Source organism: Anser anser (genome assembly GCF_964211835.1).
Source record: "Anser anser genome assembly, chromosome: 2".
NCBI lineage: Eukaryota > Metazoa > Chordata > Aves > Anseriformes > Anatidae > Anser > Anser anser.
Genome location: NC_139721.1, coordinates 144,099,504 through 144,126,624, shown reverse-complemented (window position 1 = coordinate 144,126,624; position 27,121 = coordinate 144,099,504). Strand labels below are relative to the sequence as shown.

General features: G+C 41.1%; 1 protein-coding gene across 3 annotated transcripts in view; it reads right to left on the bottom strand.

The window, feature by feature from the left end:
• LOC310893991 (uncharacterized protein) overlaps positions 1-27,121 on the bottom strand; it is a 90,868-nt gene that overhangs the window by 46,634 nt on the left and 17,113 nt on the right. For 2 of the 3 annotated variants that reach the window (XM_083823631.1, XM_083823632.1), the window contains exons 3-5: positions 26,535-26,570; positions 12,038-12,097; positions 3,316-8,266 (exon numbers count right to left, since the gene is read on the bottom strand). In XM_083823631.1, coding sequence (XP_083679757.1) covers positions 8,172-8,266; positions 12,038-12,097; positions 26,535-26,570 — 191 coding nt within the window. In that variant the 3' untranslated portion in view covers positions 3,316-8,171. Of the gene's footprint in view, positions 1-3,315; positions 8,267-8,343; positions 8,369-12,037; positions 12,098-14,603; positions 26,571-27,121 lie in introns of those variants that run through there. The other variant, XM_083823630.1, reaches the window with a different exon arrangement.

Below are 27,121 nucleotides of genomic sequence, written 5' to 3'. Positions count from 1 at the left end.
ACCTCACCAGTGATGCCATGGGTGTCTTGCATATTTACCAACAATCCACATTCTGAGTAATGTTAAACTTCTTCTTTCTTAAACAACAAGGCAATATTTACACTTCTTATTTTCAGGATGCTTTCAAACACTTGGCTAGGATTAAAACTTTGAATTTACTGCTCTTGCTTATGGGGGTGTTTTCCTATCACGCAATTATATTAGACTGCTGACACTTACCAACCCATAAATTTGTCTACTACCTTGTTAGTATTTTCCACACTTCTTTTCTTAGCTAAGGTTCAAAAGTTCATTGGTGAAATGCCGCTTATCTCTGCTCTCTGAAAAGTCTTATGACAGAAAACGTCAAGGAATTTAACACAATTGACAACTAAATTACATAGCACTACATAGATCTTGTAAGGTTGCAGAAAACATTTATAAGTAATTAACTGTTGTTAACAGGTTTATTCTGAATCAACAACACATGCATAAACCCAAACCTGAACTGCTAATAAGTGTGTCAGTGATTTCTCTAAGCAGTCAGACTGAGTACCTCAATGGCAGGTCCCTACGCAGTTTACTTATTGTTTTCCTAACAGAGAAAAGAGGATTACAGCTGATTCTCCACTCACCTATGCATCCCAACAGATTTTCTAGAGGCTATTTTCATAGTACCAGAAGTCTATATTTCCTTCTCTGTCCCAGCCACATCCACCAACAGTCACAGAGCCAACACCTCTAAAATAACCTTCCTGGAGGAAGACTCATGGTGTGGAGGGGAACAGGTACAAGATTAGGAGCAGCATGTGAAAGAAAGTGTTTTGCTGTTAATTAAGTTGGAAGGTGTTCCCAACAGGGAGACTTTCAATGTATGCAGAAAAGCATACAATGCATGGGAAAATGGCATAGAAAGATCACCATTTATTTACTGGACAGCAATTTACCTGTGTGGAAGTTTGAAAGGGTATTTAATTTACAAAAACAAATACATGAATAAAAATTATTCATAAAAACAGTCTGGCTGTCTCCACTGTATTTCCTTCAGCACATGCCATAATTAATTTCTGCAACTGTATGCGGAGATGAATCTCATTCAACATTGCTTTTACTTCCTAGTTATTGCAATGAACCTGTGCAAGGATACTGAACAAACGATACAGCCCCAAAAGTTTCTTAATTTAAACAGAAAACCCATTCAAGCACCTATATCAATAGGTCCCTAAATCAAATTCCCCCTTTTACATTGGGCTACAAGAAAAACACTCAAGCTGACACAGCACATTTATTCCAAAATTAAGCTCCGAACTACTCTCTACCCTCATAACACCTTCCTCTCTGTAACTCCACAAGCACACACCAGACAGAAATATGCTGGTAACAGGTTATTGATTTCCAGTCTACACTCCTTCTGGAAGTACCACTGGTGTGCACAAATGCCCTGCTGCTTCCTGGAAATGTAACTTCAAAAGAAGACCCCATAGTCAGTACAGGCTAGGTAGTGGCAAGTAACAATTAAAAGAATGAACCAATCAAGTCTCCTAGGATTTAAAAAAAAAAAAAAAAAAAAGCTATTTATTGTTTCATATTAATCAAGCTGTCACAGTTCTATTCTTTTTTAAAAAATGAACTCCAGACTTCATTTACTTTAAAAAAGGCTGTGACAGGGTGTTTGCCTCAGCATTTTAAAGTTCTCCAGAAATCTTACAAAGGGAAAGGGAACTAAAACCTCACAAAAACATTCCCAGTAATTTTAAATTTATGGTATTCCCTCCTAGAATAACAACAGAAACGAAATTATGGTTCAGGCTTATGGAAAGACAGGATAGTAACCGGTCTTACATTTCTTTTCAAGAACAAAGTGGAAAAACAATGTAGCAAATGTATTTTTCCATTCACATAAAGAAACTGAAGCTAAATATTATGTAAAAATATTTCAGCAGCATAAATGCAAATATTTAGTGAGGTTTTCAGTGATATTTCATAGTATTCTACAGTTAATACAACAGCAGTTTCAGAAGGAAAATATGGCCTTGGATAATTTAAAATCCAATTTATCTGGTCAAGCTACTGTTGAGGACAGTAAAGTTCATTTAAGTGATGCATTCACCTTAAAAGACAGAACGCATACACATTTGTGATAGTGAAAGATGTGATCCTACTCTGACTGAGATAAGGAAATGTGATGACGGTGTGCTCGGTAAAACTAGCACCATAGTAAAAATTACTGAGTGTCAGAAAAAGATCAAGTGCTAAAGCCACGCACAGGTCTAAAAGGAGCAGGAAACAGTACTCAAAAAAAAATCTGAAAAAAATTAGAAAGCACTCAGTGCATATAAAAAACACTGCGTGCCTGTCCATTAAAAGCGCCAGCACGTACATTAGGATGAACTGAAAGCCCGTACGTTTCTAAAGGAGAGCTTTGATGACTTTCCAGCTGCCAGCGACCAACATCCCCAGCACCAACTGCCCCATGTGCAGGGCTGAGAGCCACGCTCAGCACCGGACGCAGGGCGCTCCCCTCCTGTTCCCGGGGTCAGCTCAGCTACTAGCAGGGCTGAAGCAGCAGGACAGGACAAAACTCCAGCACCAGGCACCCATTTTGGAGTTGTAAATTGCACGGGCTGCCATTGTCAGCAGAAGCACAGGCTGCAGCCAATATCTGGCCCTTTAGCGACAAATGAAACAGCATTGTGCTGCCACATCTGAAAAACATTACTTAGCACCAAATCCGGTTTGAAATTTCTCAAGCTTTGCCATTCTCCATGGGGATACAACCCAGTTTCGGGCACAGCCCAGTGCTTCCCAGGATGCTGCTGGATGAGCACAGAACCAGCACAGCCCACGCTGCTGCCCCAAGCTGCCCGCACGGACTGCCCTGGTGCTCCATCCCCTCTTCCACAGCTGCCACCAATGCCTCCAAGCACAGCTTGCAGCTCCACCTCCACCACGGATTTCCCATTGTAAAACAACAACAACAACAACAGAGAGAGAGAAAAACCAGGTTTTCCCTTGGAAGCTATTCAAGCACCTTCACTTCATGCATCCTTTTTTCAACCCATCTTTAAACAACACTGAACATTGCAGACACCCATCAATATGCACAATTCCACTGACTTTCAATTATTCAAATCAGAAAATTAAGCATAAACATACGAACTGATGCAGTGTCTTTCTAAGTTCAGGTTTGTTCATTTCAACCCTGGAAAATTAAATCTTTTTTAGTAATTGTTTGGGCTGGAAAAGTTTGCACCACCCTGCAATGCCTCATGCTTGGCCTGACTATGCCTCCTCAGGATCCTTCTTCATGAGCTTTTATTCTCTTTCTCCTTTCTCTCTCTCTTTTTTTTTTTTTTTTAAGGATTAGAAGAGGGTGTTAAGTTTCTGATTTTTTCAGTTTGTGTGATTGGATTAGTTGCTCTCCACAATGTGATTTAATGATTCATAGAAAAAAAAGCCCCCCAGAGTGCTCCAGAGCTACACGATGACAGAAGTGTCTCTTCAGGGCAATGAGGCAGCCAGCAGCTCTGTTTGACTCATTGGCAGCACCTTGGATCATGTTGTCCCCTCTGCCACTCCTGTGCCCCCTCATGCACCTGCAGCACTCTTAAATAAAACGGCTGCTCCTATGAATGGCAAACCTTCACTTCGAAAGTGTGATTTAACACTTTAGCAACTTTTTTTTTTTTTAATCTGAAGATCAGTAACATTGACAAACAGAAAGGCTGAGCAGAAAATATGCCCCCAGATCAGCTTCCACAAGAATAAGCACAGCACCAAGGGGAAAACAGCTGAGGAGGGGCAGCTGAAGCAGGAGAAGCAGCGCACGCCAGCCTGGGCAATCCAGCCACCACACGGCTTCACAGCCCTCCGTGACCAGCAGGTCAGCTACAGCAAGAAGCCACGGAGCCACAACCCAAAGCCAAGGGATGAGGAACACCACACTGAAGGGCAAGGTTAGAGCAAACAAAAAAGACATGAGCTCTAACATCAGGCATGCAGAGCAGCCTGTAAATGTCGTATTTAAGCTGAAGAGCTGCAGTGTAGCTGGATTCACCAGGGCTGCAGGACCCTCCTCACCACCTCCTTCTGCTCACCTTACCTCTTCCCAAAGCCTCCCTAAGAGCCTTCCTTTGCATGTTTTTAAATGCAGCTCTATTTCTCTCCATATGCCAATTTTTCATCTTGCAGCCCGTTATCCTCCCAATAACCCACTCCCCCGAGTGCTGCCATTCATACAACACTGCTGTTTGGAAACAGGCACCTACTCACTTCCTTTCATCATTCACTCTGTCAGCTTGACACCCTGCCTACCACTTGCCTGAGGGTTTTATTCTGAGTATTTTTTCTGCTTTCTGCTGCTTGTTGTCAACTGCCTGCCACATCCCACGTAGTATCAGCCCCTGGTGTTAAAGTAAATTCTCCACTGACTGCTGCCTCTGTGAAGTCCCACCAACTTAAATAGAAGCAATTCCCTTGGCCCAAGAAGGTTGAGCTACAGACTCTCCATGTTTCTTTAAGCCCCCTGTACTCATGGACTCCAAAATATCAGTAGATCCTCTTGTTTGCATTCATGGAAAACTGTCCTGAAACCAGAACAGGAAACAGGAGCCCAGAGGTGGCAGGTGGCACCACACTCTGATCAGCACAGATCCAGACTCCACTTTGGAAGTAGCCTTGGTTCCTGGGGCAGTCTGGCTCTCAGGTGGGCTCATGCCCACATACACATGCACACATACACAGCAGTAATTTCAGTCACTGGATTGGTGGCAGGCACTTCCTCAAGAAGGTGGGTCAAACTATACCAAGAAACACAACCGAGAGCTCATGGAAGTGGATTTCAGCTCCTGTATCTCTCTCATGCAAACCCCTCCATACTCTGCACTTCAGCCATTTCGTTAGCTTAAGACAAAAATCTGATGATCTGAAGCACCGAAAGGGGTATCAAATCAGGAATATTTCAGAGGATATTAAGGCCTTCATCAGTGTGTTTTGTACAGACTACTTCATAAGCATGAAATTAAAAAAACGCCCTCCCCCCCACCCCTTTTAATTCATAACAGAAATATAGTATACCAAGGCATACCAAGGCATCCTTACGCTTTTACAGTGCTGGGCCCTAAAACATTGGCCATTGCTCTACAAGATTAACATAACTTCTACATAACCAGATTTTTTTTTATTATTATTTTTTATCTGATATATGTGCATTGAATGTAGAATCTTTCAAAAACAATGTGTGTATATATTTTGAAGTCACAGCAAAGGAAATAGCCTTTCATCTTTTCTGTGACAGAATCACATGAAAACTCAAGCAAAATGAAAGGGATGGCTATCACTTCTATCATTTTTACCTGTTTGTTTAGACTGCATCAGATTAAATATAAAAAATATCAAAGAAAAATATTATTTCTATGCAAAAACTCAATGATAGGCTTGATACACTAAAAGTGTTTTTTGTTCATTTGCTTTTAGGAGTAGCTAATTCCAGTGAAAATATCATCTTCCTTTCACTTTATAAACTCAGATGACCTAGGTTTACATGTTTAATTCTGAGTTCCATATGGGAAAGAAGCCTAGAGATACATTCATGCACAAGGAAATTCCCCTTGCAATTAATGGAACATAAGTTACACATGGCCTGAGATCAGTCCTGGTGTGCACTGGGCATACAAGAACTCCTGCTGCTACAAAACTACCTGAAAAAGGTGAAAACGTGAAACTTCAAAAAGGTTACATTGGAGTAGTTTCATTCAAAAAATTAATTCAAATTTGGGACACTGTCTTAAAACACATCTGAACCACAGCAGTAGCCAAGAAACAAGAAATGTTATGAATCTCTCCAAGTTTCTGCATATTTTTAAACAATTTTTAGTGAAAATGTAAAGAAGCAATAGCAAATTTCGTCAGCCAAAGTTAGAAAGAAAAAAGTAACTTGGGCATTAGCTTATCTGCTTGGTATACATAATACTGTACTTGCATGCAGAATATTCAGTTTCTTTTTGGATCTAGTTTATTTAGAATTCAGCCCCAAAGGTGCCTAAAATAATTGCTTAAATCAAAACCATATTTGGGACTCTATGTGAATGTGACGAGTTTTGCAGATATATGGGGCATGCAGAATTCCCACCAAAGAAGTTGCAGAACTTAATACAGTTTAAATAAACAGAAACACAGACATGTAATAAGAGGTACTCCATTCACATGCTAATGCTGGCCCTGATTGTACAAACATGAGATATATTCCTTTCTGTTTCCAGTTTTCATATGAACACTCCTGAAATAAAAAGGAAAACTGAACCAGATCCTGAGATTTAAAAGCAGATCACAATTAACAATTTTGTTGTGGATACAAGTGTCTCTAAGGTAATGGAAATTCTGCAGTCTTTTGGACTAAACTCAAATTTCCCCCATAAAAAAATCACATGTGCTTTGGATAGGATATGATTTCCAAAGTTTTATAAAATTTCTTTTTCAGAATCACTTCCCTCTTAAACAAAAATCACAATTGAAAACTGCCTTGTCTCACATTCAATAGACAGACGAAAGCATATTTAAAACCATGCACTATAAAAAGTTTTACAGTCAAAATAAAATATATATATATATATATATATATAAATAAAGCACAAACCATTAGAAGCTCTGGAGGGAAAAAAAAATTGCCTAAGAATACATGGTAAGTTGTTCAGGTTCCAAGTACCATAAAATATTGGTAAGGTTACAATCATTCACCTATTTTAAAACAGGCTGTTGTGAATTCCTTGAGAAGACGCAAAAGCTACAGTAACCACCTGCTTCTGTTCATAGTCCATCCTCCTAGCCCCACATTCTCTCTTGCACTGCTAGGAAAATTTTTTAAAAAAGAAAATAATAATGTGTGTGTGCACAATTTTAAAATGCAAGAGAAATAAAAATGTTGGGTAGGGTGTGGGTTAAAAAGTGTTATTAGACACTTCACTTGTTTGGGGGGAGGGGATTATCTTTTAAAATAGCAACAGTTTAATGTTGGAATATTACCTTTTCTGCCAAATGTATTTTTAAATCCACAAGTTTAAAAACAGTTAGATGATACATAGACAACAGTATGTTGTTTGTGCAGTACATAGCGAGAATAAAGAAAATTCATGAAGCAATATTCCAGGTGGTACAGTGCCTAAACTATTCTGGATCTGCTGCTGGTTCCCAGATTTACAGAAGGAACGTTACTCTTCACCTTCCACACATGAGCAACAGCAGCCTCCAAACTTCTCAACCCGTTCAAGGGGGTAGTGCTGGCATAGCATAAGCTCCAGATTGGTGAATCATTTTCTACCAAAGATCTTCAAAAGTACAGATTTCACCAAAATTATTCTCATGACCAGTGTACAGTGGGTTTTCTCCCCCTTCATTTACTATTCTAGTGTCACTGGCCTCATTACTAAACACCTTTTTCTTGCTCCTGCTATTATCTTTTCAGTTAAATGTCATAGGTATAATTTCTCACCTTTAGGAAAAGCAACAGAAGTAGAATCATTAAAAACATTTTTATTTTGAAATGGATACAACTTTTAAAAATTATTCTGATTGAAAGATTTTTTTTTTTACAGATAAAAAAAACAACTGATATGTCCTGTAAATCTGTCATTTGCTTAATTTAGGTGTGCCCTGAGGTCTCCTGTATTAAAGTAAAGAAGTGGAGTCCATCACTGAATTCTTTCTCAGGTGATTAAAGATTATTAGATCTTAAAACTAGACTTCTCTTCTGTTGTAAGTGTTCTTACAGAGTTCATTACCAAGCTTACTTTAGGCAGTTTAGCAAAAGAAGAGTCAGCTCTAGCACTGACTGACAGTTGCATGTGGCGTAGGACATTCTCACAACTTCTGATGCTTCTTAGTTGTGCTGGATTTACCCTGGCAATCTTTGACTATACACACTTTCTGTAAAGTGTATTAAATACTGGTAAAATAAGCTAAATCTAAATCTGTGTTTTAAAAATGAAAAAAAAAAAAGAAAAATTAAAAAAGCTAACAACCAGCCCCATGACTGGTAAACCGGTATGCTACCAGCTACCAGTCTTTATGCCATTTGCTCGTTGTTACTCCAGCAGGAGCATCCCTCATCAAAGCTCAGCATGTCCTGAAGCAATACTGAGCGTCTGACAAGCCTTTTTGACAATTAACAATTGATGAGGACAGCACTACCCAACTGCTTATAAGGGACTCCAAATTCTTGTCTCGTGGTTCCAGCACCTTAACTCCTCTGCTTCTTCTGATGCTCTCCTGGTTTGCAGACCAACCCTTTGCCCTGTGTGCCATATGAGAAGAACAAAGACGCTCTGAAAAGCGGTATCACAGAGACTTCATATTTTCTGGAAAGCTTACCTTCAACAGGAACTCAAATTTGATCCTGAAAAATTAAAACGATACAATTTAGGAGGATCTCAGAAGATGACGAAAATAAGTCTTAGGTAACACCTTTTATTCAAAACATTTACAGTTAACACAAAAAGCAAAGAAAATACCAGGATCCTCTGAAATTTAAATAACACCCTTCCAAGTTTCCCACACAGCTGTAGAGAAAAAAAATCTAGGAAGAAGCTAGGAATAGCAGAAACCCCTCTATTTGCCAGAAGGATGAGAGCATCGGGCCTTCTGCAATAGAGCTGGCTTGTTCTCAAGCAGGGAGTAATGTGGCTGCCTCCACAGCTATTTGTATCTACTGCACCTTCAGAGAATAACAGCACTGCCAATTACAGGGATCATTTTTGAAATGTGAATGTGGGTCCCCTGAACACTGGACAGAGCCCAGTAACTCATTTTGCAGACCTCAAGCTAGTTATTCAGATGCTAATGGTCTTCAGTCACCACAGTCAAGACTGAATTTAAACCAGCACCCTAAGAGAGAATAATACCATTTCTCCACTACCTATCCCATCAGCCATCTAATGCTTCCCAAAGCACTAAGCATTTTCATGTGCAAATATTGCTATACCTTCGACTGTTGCTATGCAACATGAGATCTTATATTTCCTAGAAAGATGTGAAGGAAATTGGACTCTTGATCCTTAGCTTAACTACTATTACTCACCGCCATATCTGCTATACACAATTTGGATTAATACTCATTGAGGAAACCAGGTTATAGTCTTCAACAATTTACTTCTAGAATCTGGGCTCGGCTCCAATGTATTTCCCCCCATTTAATATTTAATTCTTTTTTTTGAACATGACCTGCCCTGCAATTTTAAGAGAAACCATCTGAGTTCCTCATTCGGCTGTATTACAGTTATTTTGCAACAGAATTGCTCTCAAAACAGTATCAGGCATGTCTCAGGGATAATCATGTTTTATGGTTATAAAAGTTAGCATTGCTGGAATGCGAGAGGACTAAAAGCAGAGCACACGCAAGACCCGCTCGGACCCGCAGGAGAAGGAATCCCACCCCATAAACAACCTCCCTCCCCCGGCTCCTCATCTTTGAGCCTTCTGGGACAACAAATCACCTTATCAATCAGCATAACTTTTAGAAGTGAAGGCGGGATTTTTTTCTGCCTAGGGCCAATTATTTGCTCCTCTGTAGACACGCAGACATTTTTAGTAATACTTCTGGATAATCAGCATTATCAGCCAGATGGTACATTTTTTTTGGAACAAGAGACACGGGCTGTTTGTTTCACCACGAACTGGGGCAGTCCATTTTGATAAGAATTTAACTCACAGCTAATACAGATTGTTGGCATCTGTTTTGATACGAATTGATTGCACAGAGAAATCAGTTCAAGACCAGCTCAGGGTAAGGAGGCCAGCAGACCTACTGGTGAACTCCTGCGGCTGTGTGTCAGCCTGGAATTTGGCTAACCAGAAGTTCTGCGTACAGCAGCAAAGCAAAGCATGTGCTGCACATGTACCCCATCCATGCATTAAAGAAAAGAAAAAAAAAAAGGGAGTGGGGAACACTGGGAAGTGCTCTACCATTTTACTTGGGCACACATGCTGACAGCAGGGTCCTTTACAGCATGACATCCAACCAATACTTTTAACACATTTGCCTCCTAGTATCCAAGTTGAGAAGAACTTGGTCAAGAAGTGGTTAGAAGACTGATAGAGTTTCACATAACATACACATTTCTCCACATAAAGAAAACAGTTTTAGTACAGTCGATTCTTTTTGTCCAAAGAAAACCTGCCTGCACATGAGCTAATCAGGACCACTGAAAGTTCCAAGAACAGCACAACATTTGCACTGTATTTACAGCAATTTCCAGAGCAATTTTCAGCAATTTGGTTTGCCTTGTTTCTCATCCTTTCCAGAATCGGATTAGGCTTTTCTTTACTGTGTTAGAAAGCTTGTAAGTGAAACTATCTTTGGGAAAACATCATTCCAGGATAGATACTTTGGTAAGCTTCAGACTGCAGACACATTTGGAGAAAGTGAGCAAAACTGTGACCAGATCTCAAAATATTTAGTTTAAGATTTGGCGTGTCCAGGGTGCAGGACTACAAAACAATGCATGGCACAGAGGGAGGTTTTCTCCTTTGTGTAATAATACACTTGATACAAGTTCTATTTTCAATTAAGATTAATTTACAGTACCTGAACTAGATCATTTATAGGAAGAGATATAAACTTAATATGAACTGGACATTTTCTTGCACATTTCAACTGCTTTCTAACAGAGACTCAACTAGAGTCACAACTATAAAGAGAAAAGAAAAAAAAAGTTATTTTCCCCCACGATGTGGAAAAAACAGTTCCTGTTATGCAGTTCGTCTTATAAAGGTCTTTATTCACTGAAAACTAAAGGAATCAAGTTCCCAAGTCACAAAACAAACATGCACAACAACATATTTATGTGTTTGTGGATTTTAAACAATTCTTCCAACCCTAAGTAGTGAAAAAATTATGACCCCACAAAAAGATGACTCATGGTTATTAGAGAAGGAAATTGCGAGTTGTTTTTTCCTTTTTCCTTTTTTCCTTTTTTTTTTTCCATTTGATCCTAGAAACTTTCACCCTTTTCATTTCACATCTTCATGTTTTTCTGCAGTAAAGACAAGGGCAACGGATTACTGCCATTTGCAGAATGAAGGCTGCATCTCCCACAATCACAGGACTCGGAGATGGAGATGAAGATAGCAACAGAAGGCAGCCAGATAAAATCTCAATAGCTTCCAAAAAATCGATCACAACGTCCCAAGACCCTTGTCACAGGCATTCCCAGCAGCCACCTGCAGATGATACCGCACTCCAACACAACCCAAAGAAGTCTGCTGCTGCTTCATGCAGCCACCTCTCCCTCCATGGGTCCCTCAGAGGGGACCAGCTCTTGTTCCAAGTTCAGAGTAATTAGCAGAACTGCAGGGAGACACATGCCCTTTCTGCTGCACTTGGGAACAGCAGAGGAGATCACACACACACACTAATAAATAATAATAATAATTATAAAAACCACAGGAAAATAGGCCTGCAAATTTTCTTGTTGACTTCACTTGAACAATGCAAAATACAACGTAAAACATTAGGAGGCTAAAAACAACCTCCTGCAGACTGAGTCTGTCTTCAGTTCCACTAAAACCAGTGTCTGGCTGAGGCAGCTGTGCCATTCCAGCAGACATATGTCAGCCTAAAGCAAACCTAGAAAATTCAGTGCTTCTCTCGTCATCTTCACAATTTTCGTTTGTTTGTTTTTTAAATGTGGAAGTAGGAATTTCATATAGCCTAAGATCTAGCTCTTAATGCACAGAGGGCTCCATTCAGAATATTTAAAAGGGACCATTAATACAATCTTTTGAAAGAAAACCAGCAAAAACTGGAGGTGGCATTGCAAAATCATGTCTGTTTGAAACAGCATTGAGAGAAGCAAGTTTTAAACCGCTATTAACTACAAAAATTATATATTGTATAACAGCAGGCACAAAACCTGAACCTACAAAACGTAAAGCACTCTACAACCGAGGAAGCAGCACTGGCTTTACGTGGGAACCATTAGGGCAGGAGCTGGCAGCTCCTACCCATCACCCAGGGTAAAAATCAGTAGAAATCAGTACCAGTGCATGAAGAGATGGTCCCACTCACCCTCACTCCTTACTGGTTGTGCCTGGAAGCCAGTTACTTGGTACTGCACTCTGAAGAACACTGCAATGAATGTGATAACGTGAAATTTAGCCAGCTCATGGAATTTAAAGACACAAGAGATATATTACTTCCTGCATTTGTTAGTTTTACAGTAAAATAATAGCAAGCTGTTGTTAATAACTTTTGGCATCTGATCAAAGCACGACAATTTGGAACCCTCCAAAATCTTTTAAAATATATATTGTAACAACAGCAAATAGTCTCATCAAAAATGAAAGGCTATGTACGGCTCTGACAAGATAGATCTGCAAGTTACAAAGCAAACTGTGTAAGAGGTGGATGGGGAGCTAGGTTTCATTTCAGGAAGCCTTCTGGCAATCTTTCAGCAACTGCAAACAGACAAGGCCCATTTTATTCTGTCTATTTTAACATTCTTTGAATACCACAGAAGGCCTCTAATGATTTGTGCAACTGGTAATTATTGCATCCTTCTGGTTAGCCTGGAAAATGCCTCTAAAGTGTGCCATATCCTTCTGCGGGGCACGGCTCTAAATCAGACCTCAAAGTCAAGCCCTCAGCAAAACAGCTCAGCTATTTCATACAGGTTACGGCCAGAGAGGGCTGCTAAATCATCCAGTTGGATTGCCTGCCTTTCACAAAACATTTCATTTCACCCCCAGTCCCATGTGGAACCCAATAGCTCTTTAAGGCATGTCAGGAAATGTTTGTTCTGCAGGTCAGGTACCTGTATGGCAAAGATGGCACTGATGCTGCAATAAGATGGAGAACTGGTAAGTTATGGCCAGAGTCCCAGCACATAGCTGAAGATACCAGCACGCCTAATTTTGGAGGAGAGAAGGAAATTTGTTCTTACACCTAAATTTTATGACCAAGAAAAAGCACATCTCCCCTAAAACCAAGGGGCTCTGTAAAACTGTAAAGCCTCCAAGCCCTGACTTCCCACAGAGCATCTCCTCTTGTCCTCTGCTTCCTTTCTGAAAAGTTTGTGTGTTTTAAAAAAAAAAAAAAAAACAGAAACCAACTCAAATATATTTGGCCAACAGCATCTTCATTGCACTAAATCCTGACTGCTGCAGCTGAATTCATACACATCAGATCCAGTCGCAGGCACTGAGCACAGAGCTGGGAGGGATGTGAACACATTTGTGGAAACACCAGTGATTCTGTTCCTTCTGTGGAGAGCAGGAGGATGCTCAGAGGCACAGAAGCCCACGAAGCTGCTCACTGCCCGTGAAAGAAGGGCCACAGCTAAAGAGCTCACAGCACCACACTTAACAGCCCTTGCAGGAAAAGGCCACGGACTGTTAATGCAGAATTTACCAGCCAAGAATGGAGATATACAGGCTCGTTTTAAAAGCATACATGTCTGATGTTTGTGCGTTATTTATGTTGAAAACAGTGGAAAACTGCAAGGGAATTAAAAAAATAAATTACATACATATTTATTAGGGATATCTACGAAAATGTAAAAGCAACTTTTATGGACTCATCTAAAGATTTCTTATAATTTTAAGCAGGAAAAACCTAAAACATTAAAGAAATCTAAACCAAAGGACACGATTCTTCAGGGACTACATAACGATTATTTTCTATTTTTTTAATACGCCCCTTTAAAAATGGGGCTTAAACACTGAAAGGAACAGCTAAAGCCATGCATGCAGCTCCACTTCAGGAAGCTCAGTGGCAATCTGCCCAATTATTTTGTTAACCAAAATAAACACTCTCTTTCTTTCAAACTTTTCTCTCATTCATCCCGCACTTCAAGCAGTATTGCAGTGACAACCATGATTTCTGCTGTATGACAGAGCAATCCAGTTTATTGCCACTAGTAGTATGAGAGGGAAAAAAAAAAAAAAGAAAAAAAAAACAACAAGAAACCTTCCAGCCTCTAAACACTTTTCTTAATTTCCTGACTTCGGTGCTTTTCAATACACTGCACACCTTCCTCCAAACACCCTGCCTTCTCCCTTCACTTTCCATCAATAGACAGACAAGACCTTTTAGCCCAATTTGAATACCAGGCTACACAGCATCTTCTTTCCCTCCTTCCAGCTTTTTATTCCCTCCCTTGTTTGTGGGCACTCTTTGACAGAACCCAGGCATCCCAGCATTTTGTTTTCCCTTAATACTGTTAATACTTCTCTCACTCAGTCAGTGCTGCCTTTTCCAATTCCCACAGCATGGCGAACATGTGGTACTGCCATGTATGACTACATATCACTTTATTTTTTGTTTTATTATAGCAAAAAATAATACCATGAAGTTTTCTTGCCATCACATTCACAGCTCCCATCTCTGAGCACCTCCTTTACCCCTCCTGAATTGCAGCTGGAAGGTGGCAGAAAGGGAAGAGCTTCATACAGCAAAAAGAAATGCACACACCCAGCACGCTTCTAGGATCAACGCCATGAATTGGCTGCGAAAGGACAAGCAGACACTAGCATGAACTTGCATTTTTTCTATGTCCCTCATTTGGGGCTAGCAGCAGCAGCCTGTTTCGTGCTAGGATGCTCATGTGCTGCAACAGGAGCTGCAAGTAACTTACCCTTCTCTGGGCTTGCCTCTCTGTGCAGTGTTGGAAGAGCTCTGTGGCTCCTGGCCATAGAAAGACAAGAGGTTCATAGACATCTGCCACTGCTGCCCTGCAGCCTGGGTGTTATCACAGAGCAACGAAGCCCCACCATCACTGCTGGGAGTGACCACTGGCTGGTTCTGACCAACCATGGGGAAATCTCCACCTCTCCCTCACCTCCACTGGCTCTCAAGGTGCCCCAGCTCTGCCCTCCAGACAGAGGGGCTTCATCCTCCCAAATCAACACGCCCAACCTCCTCCCCATTTCTGCATACAGCACCTTATAACCCTGTCTCATGGGCTGGAACAGCTCCAACAGTTAAAGAAATGTTTTCATGCAGGTGGTGGGGGGAATGATAACAACAAGCACTGTCTGCCAAAGAAGGAACAAGGTTGCCCTACCCACCCCTGAGGGGATGCAGAGGGACACTCAGTTGTGAGCTTTTGGAGCCCAGCTACTTTTTGGGTAGGAGGTACTTGTGACTATACGATGTCTTTGAAAGAAAAACTAAACATTTGCTATAGTTTTCTAAGGTATTTCAATAATATAAAAGGTCTTCATATTGTAACTCAGAACCTCTTCTTGCATTTGCAATTAGTTTTAAATAAAATTGCTTTGAATTTTGTGTTGCAGTTAATCAACAGCATTTTTGAGATTAACAAAAATTCCGTTTGCTGCCAAAGTACAAAAAAATTGTCTGCATGTCAGTGCTCAGAACAAGAATGGTGCAAGCTAAGTACATAAGAACGAGATCTAAAGAACACACCCAACACACGCACACACAAAAACAATCACCCTGTCATTCCCAACCAAGTGTAGCCACTTTGTAGCAATTAGCACATTGTGCACAGTGCAACTCGCACAGCCTTCCACTGCAGTGCCAGAGAAATTGTGGGTGGCATTTCGTGCTGTAGCTTATCAGCAGCGCTGCCGAGGGATGCCGGAGCACCATCAGACACCTTCTAAAACACGCAGCTGTTTGGCTGCTGTCTCTGCCTGCAAGCTGCTTTTCAGTGAGTTGTTATCAAGAGGGAGAACACTTAATCACAGCTCTCCAGCAGATTGTATTAAGAGAGGGCAGGATGACTTCTGGCAAATTAAAATCAGCTGAAGCTATCACCCTTCCCCTCCTTCCCCACACCACACTGCTCCCTAGATCTGGCCACCACTACTGCTATGGCAGGAGGCTTTTTTCCACCCATTAAATCTGCAGACCACTGTATTAGGGTAAGCAAAAATCAGATATCCCATGCTCAGGGTCATTACTGAAGTGGGATGACCAGTTCTGGGCAGCAACAGCCTCTACTGTCTAATTTTAATCCATCGCTGTAAGACCACCACAGTTTCTGCTTTCTTCCGTTTCAATTTTGCTGGGTCTTAGCCAGGACTGAGTTTGTGTCTTTATAAAGCACACCATATATTTGAGATGCAAAATATCCTAGAGGCGCCAAGTTCTGAAAATATTCACCATGTAATTTATTTAGCATCTAATAATTACTCTTGGATGCACCAAAGACCCCACAACAGAGAAAGATCTTAAAGCTACTGTGTGTTGCGGAGAAATTAAAATGAAAGATGCAGTCCTGCAGTGGCTGTGGTCATCAGACATAATGACTTTACTGATGCCTTTTTGTTGAGTTTGAAGAGGTTTCAACTCCTTCCGTAGAGAGAGGGAAAAAATACCACCATGACCTACAACTCATTTTCCTTCAAGAATTTCATAGACATTTATTACAGCAAATTTGATTTATGAAAGATGCCTGTGAATTCTGCCTTTTTCCTTCCTTCGCTACTCCTATCTATTAGACTATAAGTCTAATCTTCCTTCAAACCCGATTTTCCCACTAATATTTTCAAGAAATTACTGCATCAACAGCCTGACAAAGACACACCTGAGAGGTGCGAAGGACTAGAGAAAAGGAGCTGGGTTCAAACTCTTCGATAAATTGGTCTGAGTGGGAATACTCCATTAGACGCGTAGAACTGCAGAATTCATTTTCTTCTTGAACCCATTAGAGGATCTCAATAAACGAGTTTTAACAAACGCAGCACATTCTCACTGACAAAAAAAAAAAAAAAACACGCAGTGGCTGGCTTTGATTCATTAGCAGGGAAGCCAAAGGAGATGGGGCTCTTCTAGCTTGGCAGGAGCCAAACTTTTATTATTATCTTGTCCTCAGCAAAAGCCAACAGGCATTTGTCACATAGCTGGCAGAGGACAGTGCCACAGCCATGAGCACCACCAAAAGTTGTAAATCTTACTGTGAAGAGCCAACAGATTGCTATGAGAAGTACATACACAAACTTCCCAAAGAGGAGCAAGATTAATTTTAAGTAAGTCTAAGTATTCAAACAAATGTAATACTTAATAAAACAGAACATAAGAAAAACTGAATACACATTAATGCATGCATGTATAAACTTGTGCTTCACTGTGCCTTAACACTGCACATGGAGCGCTTCAATTTTTATTGTTTTAAAATATTGTATTTGTATTTTAATACAAAATACTGTATTAAAAAATAAATAAAAATCGCTTTTAACCAGATTATGAAGTTGTCTGACTCAAAACAAGGTAAGTCACTCTGGCACAGGGTTCAGCTAGAAGATGAAGTCACTTGAAGTTTCAGGGTAGAGAATCCCCTTTGGGATTCTTGGATTCCCTTTGTGGCTTTGCATTCAGATGCAGGAACCACAGGAACAATGGTTAGGAGAGGGTCACCTGCTGTCCCAGGCAGTGTCCCGGTGGTCACAACCCATCTCTGGGAAGAGTGTAGTCAGTGATGTCAAACAGGGCACCTACAGCACAGCCCCTCACAGAATTCCCAAGGTGAGAAATTGTGGTTCAGATTCTGCCATGAACAGGGCAGAGAATGGATTCGAAACTGGGTCCCTCCCCTCTAGCTTCTTACTTATCAAGCTAAGGGCATTTTCTGACTTTGACTGTATGGGTCAGTGAAATGCATTGACAGTGACAACATGCATTAAAAGGAATCACTTTTAAAACACATCAATACAATAACCATGTAACAATACCTCCAGTCCTTCAGAGGAAAACTCCACACCAATATCCACATCATTTATTCATATGTTCTCATGAGACTAAAAGCTCGTGTACTTTAAAATTCATTTAAAATACAATATTGGATACGCACGAGGATGAAGACTGGAAGAGTCTGTACCATTTTCACATTCCTGGATATAAAGAAAAAGATTGATGGGCTCTGGAAGAAGCCTCCCTATGCACACAGCAGTGTATGTCAGGGTTCTTCACATCTTCTGGTTTACATCATTTTGTTAAAGAGACAGAAGAGGAAGGTGCAAGGTCACACAGCTTTATTTTTTGCCCTGTGGAATGTTTTAAAACTGTCATTAGCTGATTTTGTGAGTTAAAAATATTTTTGATAGTCATGTTGCATTCATGCAGGAGAAAGAAAAACACACTAAAAAAGCACTAACATAAGGGGTAGAAAGGGAGGATAGTTTACTGAAACTAAACGACATACTCACAAATCATACAAAACATTTCTGCTTGGCTTTTCATCTCTGTGCATGGCAGGTGCTGCCCCTCTGGGCATAGAACTCACCCCGAGGGACTGCAGAAAGCATCCCCCTGCTTTCTGTCTCAGCCAGCAGCTCCGAGCAGCACCACAAGGCAGCAAGGAGGCTCCTGCCCAGGAGACACCCTGTGACGTCCATGACCTGGCTTTTCATGATCATTTTCTCTCTAGTCATTTCCCTGCTTTTTAGGACACAATGAGGTACCAATTTCGTAGTTACCAAATCACTTGTTCTCATATTTCTAACCCATTTTACAAGCATCATCTAGGCTTAAGGCTCAACCTGAAGTACTTAATTTTTCTCCTATAAATGAGAATGCATCTGAGCTAGCTACTGTATTTTTCAGCTGTGTTTGTCAGTGTTTCCCACATACCACATACTATTGAAAAGGCTGCTGGCTGTGCATGTAGACGATGGAAAAACTCCTGAGAGCATTGCTTGTGTCCGAGAGAAGGTTTTTTGTGATTTTGAGCAAATGGTCAGCCACCTGTAAAGTCTTTTTAACAGTGTGCTGGGCAGCTCAGGGCCAAGTCACCTGCAAGAGGTATAGACAGCCTCCACAAATTTCAATTGCCAAGCATATGCTATCTGTGGCAAGCATGCAGCCTACACTGAGTTTTACTTATCCATTGCAGCCAATGAATCTGATGAAGAACAATAAATGACACAGGGACTCCCAGAGAGAACAAGCCCCAGATAAAGCCACATGACTACAACTTCATCTAGACAAAGCACACATAAGAGTAATAGGCAGAAAAACTTCTAGCAAGTATTTTGCTATCATCTAAGTGCCATTAAATGATGGAGAGCTGGCATTATTTATTAATCAGGTTGTTAATTTAAGAACCTTGCTAGACTGCAGCAGTAAGAGCGAACAATTATGTATGTGCATAGCACAAAGTGTAGAGCTTTAGTTTGGAAGAGGTTTCTGTAATGCTAGTCCATGATTCCCACTGTAGGATTCAATCCATCCTATGCAGAACCACCTGTTAGCAATGCTCAAACTGCAGTAAGATGTTCATCAATACCCACTAGGAGACAGCGCCTTTCAGAAAAAGAACATAAAAGCTCTTTTCTAGTGAGCCTGCACAGGGAAATGAAATTACCAATTTTGACCTCTGATGCTCGCAGTTGTGTGCCATAGAAACATCCCTTCCCTTCGCTTGGCCTGCCAGAGCATCCTCTGCCCAAGGAGGTAGAGCCCTCCACTTGGACGAATGGTTCCCAGCACAGTACTTCCCCTCTTCTCAAAATGCACATTTCTCACTTTTCTCACCCTGTCTGCCAGAATCCAGATTTGTTTTAGTTACAGGACCATCTGCTTTTTGAAAGGCTCTTTTCTTTTCTTTTTTTTTTTTTTTTTTTTTGGATGACAGATGGATGAGGTTCAAATTCTTCTTGTAGCCAGCAATGAATTTTTACAATTCATTGTCTCTGCTGCTTACTGTCTTGCTTTAATTACTTGAAAGGAAGAACTCTCAGGGGGAAAGAAGGATTTTTCCAAATCCATGCACTTTTTAAACCAAAATAAACGTATAAAATACATTTCTAACGCTTTAACTAAACAAATAGTCTGGCTCCAGCTTTGTAACCTAGTTCCGTAATCCTGCACTGGCTCAGGTTTCTCTTTCATGTCCCAGAATAAAGAGATGTAGAAGCAGAGGGCCTACTTTAAGGAGCTATCTCCAGCATTATAAGCATCATATTTTTTCCCCCCAGAGTCTCACAGTATCATCTGGCTCTTTCAAAGTCTTAGTTCTTGTAGTCTGGTGTTTGCAGAAGTGCCACACTTACTTCTAGAAAGCTTACCAAAAAAAAAAGAAAAAAAGAAAAAAAGAAAGCAATAGACTTTTAGCCCTTAACATTTAAGAAATAAAAACTTTAAAAGCTAGTAGACAGATTTATGTTTTTGCTTGAATTCTTTTGTGTTTTAAAACCTTGCCATTTTTATTTCATATTTAATACCCTTTTTGGAATGACAAGCGTGTAATAGCAAATAAACCTCCAAAATACCACTAAGACATAGTAAAAGAGCCCCCACTAGCATTGTGCTGCCAAGCTGGCAAACCTTGGACCACAGGCCATAAATCACAGATCCATGAGCTGCAGGCATCCCACGGCGTACCCCAGCAGGCAGGAGGCGTGGGGATGTGCTTCAGGGAGGGCGGTGGGATTTATGGGGTCACTGCCCACCACGGCTGCCTTGGGTTGGCACCCTGCCTCCAGACCAACACCGCCACGCTGCCCACAGCCCTGCTTCGCTTACTGCCCCACGGCCAGGGGTTGGGGCTGAGCACCAGCCATGAACACAGCCCCAAAACAGGAGATATTAGAGAAACCTACAGGCAGCAGAGAAGCCCCTCAACATTGCAGACCTGAGCTGTGAGCAAAAGGGGGACAAGAGAAGGTTAGAGACAAATAATTGGGCAAAATGCTGGATAATCCTCCAGTTTATATCTCCAGGTTATGCCACAGATGTGGTCCATCTGTGAAAATATTTCACCGCATTTCACTTTTGTATTAATTTCTTAATAATAAATAAACGCTGCTGGCACAGCTGCAGGTACCAGGCTCACCAGTGCGTGTCCCATGACCCAATGCCTGGCATGCCAGCCTCACCACCACCAAGGGGCACATCTGTATCTCAAAGCAGGAACAAGCACTATAGACAAATGGAGCCCAAATCAACAACATTCGGAATCTGTCCTTTATTCTTCATTCACTGTGGAGCCTTTGTAGGCTTCAGTTTGGTTTTCAATGAAGCAACTGTTTCAAGAAAAGGACAAAAAAGAGACGGAGGAAAGGAGAAAGTCCAAGGGGCGGAGGAGGTCTGAGAGCAGAAATAGAAGTGCAATCCAAGAAAAATCTATCAGTTGTTTTTTTTTTTTGCTCCAGTTGTTTCTTGATTTCCCAGAAAAACCAGAAGCAGCTGTTCTAATTTACTGTTCCCATAGTAGTGTTTAGTGTGCCTTGATCTATTTCCTGATGTGATTTCCATTTTTTCCTCTCATTTACTGATTTGTGATCCTTCATTCCTTTTATAATATAGACAGGAAAAAGTGACAGTTAACTGAGCCATTTTTCATCATGTTTAAAATAATTTTCAAGACAAAGTTCCTACTAGCCATGTTCTCCTCCAACAGTAAATATAATCCTCTACTCCTCAAAATGAGTACAGCCTAGCTGCTGACCAAGCCTTCTAGAACTACCTGGGTTTAGGTTTATTAAAACAAACACAGGAAAAAAAATCCTAAAAAGAAAAAAAGCCCAGTCTATTTACAGAAATATTTTCTAGCACAGTGATTATTGTTCAATATTCACATCCACTTCTTTATGCTCTGCACCTATGACTACATTTCACACATTCTTTTAAAATCGTTATTAATTTAACAGAGAAAAAGTAGGCCAGAAGGAATCTTGGTATTGAGGGCATTTCTCCTGAAGTCACACAGGATCTGAAGTAGCCATGATTATGCGTCACAGGAGTTTGCTTTGTTTGTTTGTTTTAAATTAAAAAAAAGCAATAAAAATGGTACAGAGAAAATATTTGAAAAAATGTAACTGCTTTAACATTTTCCCCATATTATAATTCTCACCGAAGTCCCAACACCGACTCTTTTTCCTCTTTTGAATGCTGGTGTACGCCAAGGGTTCATTTTAAAAGGAAACTCCCACTGAGGTTACCTATACCTGCCTCATTTTACACCATGTTGTCCGTTTGTTCGTGACTCGACTCCACTAAATGACCTCCTGTACCTGAGCACCACTGGTAGTGCTGCATGCTGCTCCTTCTGCCTCACCAGACATTTTAAAGAAAGAAGTTGATAAATAATGTTCCCCCACCACCACCCCCAACACTCAAAGGCCAAATAATCTCTAGATAATTCCACACTGGCACAGTACATGGCTGAAACCTGAAGAGAGATGCAATACAGAATCCCAATGACCTGCAGAGGTTAAATGATGCTACTGACCTCATCTGAGCTGTCAATAGCAATGGGAAATGCATTGGCAGCTTCCTAAGAGGTTCCTGGGCCCACCTGATAACCAAGAAGCAGCAGGAGTATTTCAGCCCCAGAGGAAGGTGAAAGGCTTAAGAGTAAAAACACAACCAAACAGAAAACTCCCAGAGATGCTGGTGCTCAGACACAAAATCGGGAGGGAGCTTTGAGGGAGAACAAAAAGAGGTTTATCCCTTTGCTAGGGACAGACACACTGCAGAGTACTATCTGTACAGAACTGGATGTGTCCCATTTCCCTGAAAATGGCCTTGGGCAAGAGGGGAAAAAACACCTCAGTAGAAAAATGCAGAGATGAAGAGCAGGTCAGAGTCAAGTACCTGACATGTGACGTTACATAAAATCAGATCAGCCTGGTATGGACAGAGGGCTCTTGACATGACAACACACCCTCAGAGATTTCAACCCTGTAGATCCCCAGAAAATATCAATTGATCATCAACTGGTGGAGAGTGAACAGAGAAAACATCCTCACAGCAATGAGAAACTTTTCTATCCTGATAGAGGATTCAGCACCCATATCCCAGGATTAAGGGGATGGACGTAAGCTTCAGATGACGGAAAAGTCCTATATGTTTCCCTAGTCACACTCCTCACTGCAAAAAATGTGTTCTTCAATAGTTACCAATGGAAGAATTGGCCATCATCCCTTTTGAGTTCACAAAGGACCAAAATTTGTCCTCTCCCATTCTAGACAAATGTAGGCATCCTGCTTGGAAGGAGCAATCAGGTGGTCAGAGTAAAAGATAGTTTAGTAGCTAATGAAGAACAGAGATGAAGAAACCAAACAGTCCCTCAAGACACTACCCCAGCAGAGAACTGGTGGTGTTAAAAGAAAATATTCTTCTCTTCCACAGGGATTCCTGTAGTTCCTTCTGAGTAAAAGAGGAAAAATGAAGAGAACATCTTGGCAGCTCCTGTCAGGGAGGTAGAGATCAACACACAGATGGATGAGACTCCTCCCTGCTTCGGGGTCTACTTGCGGTGGGCAGCTTTTATCTAAAAGCACACCTACCTTAAAAATGGATTCATTGCTTAAGGAAGAGCTTAACACACCAGGGCTCATCACAAGGCATCCGAGGTTTACTGTAATAATATTGCTCAGGTCATGTCCATGGTGAGTGCTGAGCCCAGCCTCTAAGGACCGCAAGGGTGCTAGATGCCCTCTTTATCAGGATTCAATGGAAGACACAGAATTTTTATAGCTTGGGAAGGAGGGAGTGGAACTAATATCTCACAGAAGATAAATTCACACGGACAATTAAAATAGACATCTAGATGTTCTCACCAAAAAAGGTACTAGGGCAGTAGAACTGAGGCTCTAGTAAGTTGTAGGATCTGCTGCAGAATGGAAAAGGTGAGGAGGAGCATGTGGCCTCTTTTTCAAGGCCATGTCCAGCATTTCAGGATGCAGGAGCTTTTAAGAGCTACATCTTTGGCATTCATAATAACACAGAAGAAGGTAAAAAGGGTCATGGTGTACTCGTTTGTACAGACCATCTGCCTCTCTCAGGACCTTGCAGTGTTCAGAAGAAGCATTTTGCAGATTTTATTAAAAAATACGAAGATAGCTGCACAGATATGGAAATGCTCTCAGTGCCAAGTCCCTTGACTTGCCAGGTCTGAGATGAAGTCCAGACTGACCAAGTATGTTCACATACATGTTTTTAATTTTTTTCTTAATATTTTTTAAACAGAGTAGAACTAGAAGACCAGCAAACTGAGCATTTGCTCAGGATGCAGTTTCCTCCTACACAATATCACCTTACGTGAACAACTTCAAAGCAAGCATCCCACCATAGGATAGGCCAATTTTACAGTCATCCCAGGAAGGAAGGATGAACAAAAGGAAGGAATAAAAAATAATAAAAAGGAGGAAAGGGATGACAGAATGCCATACAGCTAGGATGTTCCCTCTTGATTAACACTTAAAGAAAGGTGAAAGCAGAAAAGAAATGCAGAAGATACACACAGAAACAGATGCACACAAAGAACAAGGAGAGCAAGCAGTCACTACACCAACACACTGGCAAAGGCAAGTTCTGTAAAGCAAAAGAGTTCTGACTCATTCAAATGACTGACAGGAACTGAAAATCATACACTGGGTACTTCTGTTCTGCTTAGGCACACAAGCAAAAGAAACGCAGGTTGTGAGTGCCTTATGCATGCTGTCAAGAAAAGCCCATTTCCAAGTAGGGCACTTGTAATACAGACACCCAATGCAAATAGATGTGCAGAGATAAGGACTCAGAAGGAGAACCAGAAGGTAGACATACCGCACAACCCAGGAACACATGCACTTTCTTTTCCCGCAGGAAAAGCAATAGATTTGAAAAGCAAATGTGAAAAAACTTTCTGAACACACAAATTTGGTAAGTGATGAGCATCTAACACAACTAACCAAAAACGTGCTGATTATCCATAGCAGCAAGGATAACGACAATAAATAGCAATAAACAACCACAAGATTCCCTTCAACCTCCTCATCTTCACATGGTTCTCCAAGTACATGTCTGGGAGCAGTGTAGGAGAGGGAGAGACATAGTAGTGATAGGGTCATGAAGCTTGAGCTGTTCAATGTCCCTCATTCCCAGATCCCCAGCCACTGCAACAGCTTCATTTCAGCTCCTAAAAAACCACTGGGCTGACTGGAGCTGGAGGAAAACTCCAGCTCGGCACTGGGAAACCAGGAACGTAGGGCAAAGGCTGGGAGTGCTGCTCCGGGTCCACCCCACCACATAACCATTTCTCTATTAGGTTGCCCAAAATGGTCTAGTTTAGTTTGATATTACCAAGCCAGTTTTAATCAGTTAATACAACAATCAACCTGCAGAGAATGCCAGTGATAGCTGGATGTGAATCAACTGACCCCCAAAAAACTACTGCTGGAAGGTGCTCACACTTAAAAGCACCATGAAAAACAACAATAAGGCAGATATTTTTTTTTTTTTTAATCTCTGAAAAAGCTGTATTTTAAAAACATATTCAAGGTTGGAGTGACACTGACCAGATTTAAAGGGAGAGACACCACTTCAAAGTTTTTCTGTCTCCCAGCTTGAGTTAATAGCAACCCCCTAAATAGCAGGCCACTTGCAGGTCCTAAGCGTACTAAAAAGAATTGTTGCACTTTGGATCAAAGAAGGTGTCTGGCACGGACTGAAATCCTGGCCTCAGAACTGCAGTCATACTAGTATGGTGAATTTAAACCCTATCTATAGGCAGACAATTTAATGAATGCAAAGCACGATGAACAGAAACAGCTTCAAACACCTGAGCGAACAGCAGTGGTTTGGCCTTAAAATCCCGGTGACAAGGTAACTCTGTAGTGAGGCCTGAAGGTGAGAAGAACAGGGGTTGCTGCCACTGCACTGCTTAGAGGCAAGTAGAAGTGCAGTCCCTCTTGGGACACAGAGAGAAACCCTGGTCCTGAACACATTCCACTGGATAGGACACGACCAGAAGTTAAAACGACTGTTACCGAGAAGACAGGAAAAGAAGGGACAACAACTGGTTAACAGCATGACTTTGGAGGGTCATTTCCTAAGAATGAGATTATTTTTCAACATCAGCAGCATTTTTCCCCATTATGTCAGACACTGACAATGGTTGTCAATCACTGCATAATTGAGCTGATACTTACTAAAGCAAGTACAGTAGTAGACCAAAAATGCAAGTATTTGGCCTCAGAGAATTCAAAGAATCAAAACGCATTCTTGTCAGAGTCTAAATTAAATCCAAAGGGCAACAGTCCATTAGTAATCTGAAAGTTTCCTAAACCAAAGGTCTGAAGAACCATCCCAGAATCAGCCTGTGTTATCTACATAAATCAGGATAATTTCTTCTCAGCTCAGTCTGACATATTCAGGCCCCAGGCTATCCAGGAGTGCAGCTGGACTGTTCTTAGCTCTATAAAAATAAAAGACAGTATTTCTTTGATTCAGATATGCATCTCTTTCCTGCCCATACACACAACTAAAGCAAGCCATCAGATACCAATTGGCACTTTAGCTGTCCTCCCCTCTGACATTTAGCCCAGACAGATAAATTCCTAAAGATTCCCCACAGAACCGTGGGGACTTCTCGCTAGGGAGAGCAGAAGGATCCAGAAGTCAACAGCTCTGTCTAACAGATGGTAACTATCCATAAACCAACAACCACTGACACAAATATCTAGATTTATTCACAAAGACGAGAATCATAAGCAATGTTTGCTATGGCTCAGCAAGGCTCCCTGGCAAACATACTGATCTATGCATTGATAAAACCACAAAGAATGGCCCAATTACAATTCAAGCACTGAAAATGGACAAATATCTTACTTACATGGGTCAAACAGGAGGTTCCAGGTACCCACTACACCTTTATTTTGCAAAAGGAATATGATTCAATTAGTATATTGCACGGAGAGGAATTATTCCAAGAAAGGTAGCATTACCTCAGAAATTTTAGGAACACATGGCAGATGTGATGGTACTCAGGATGTGTGAAGGAAATCAACATTGTTCATGGCAGAGAAGACTATTATTTTCTGGAAAAATGTTGTTTTTAAGAGAAGGGAGCAAGAGGACATTCCAGTTGGACCTCCTTACACTACCTTACCTACCCCGGTGCTTTTCTTTTGTATTAAAAAATGCCTTGAGGAGGGGGCAGCTCACCATCCTAGTGAACATCTCCAGCTCCTACCAATTCATCCAAACCACAGCCACCTCTCCAGAGGAATACTGCTCAAGCACATTAGAAATAAATGTAAATGAATGTGAAACCATCTTCAGCCAGTACATCTTTTCCCAATGTACTCTAAGCCAAGAGAGCACAGTAAAATGCACAGAAAGAGGCTGATGAAAGCAGTCCACATTACCGGGTCTGTCCCATCTCCCAGGAACACCTGTGCAAACACAAGAGACATATCC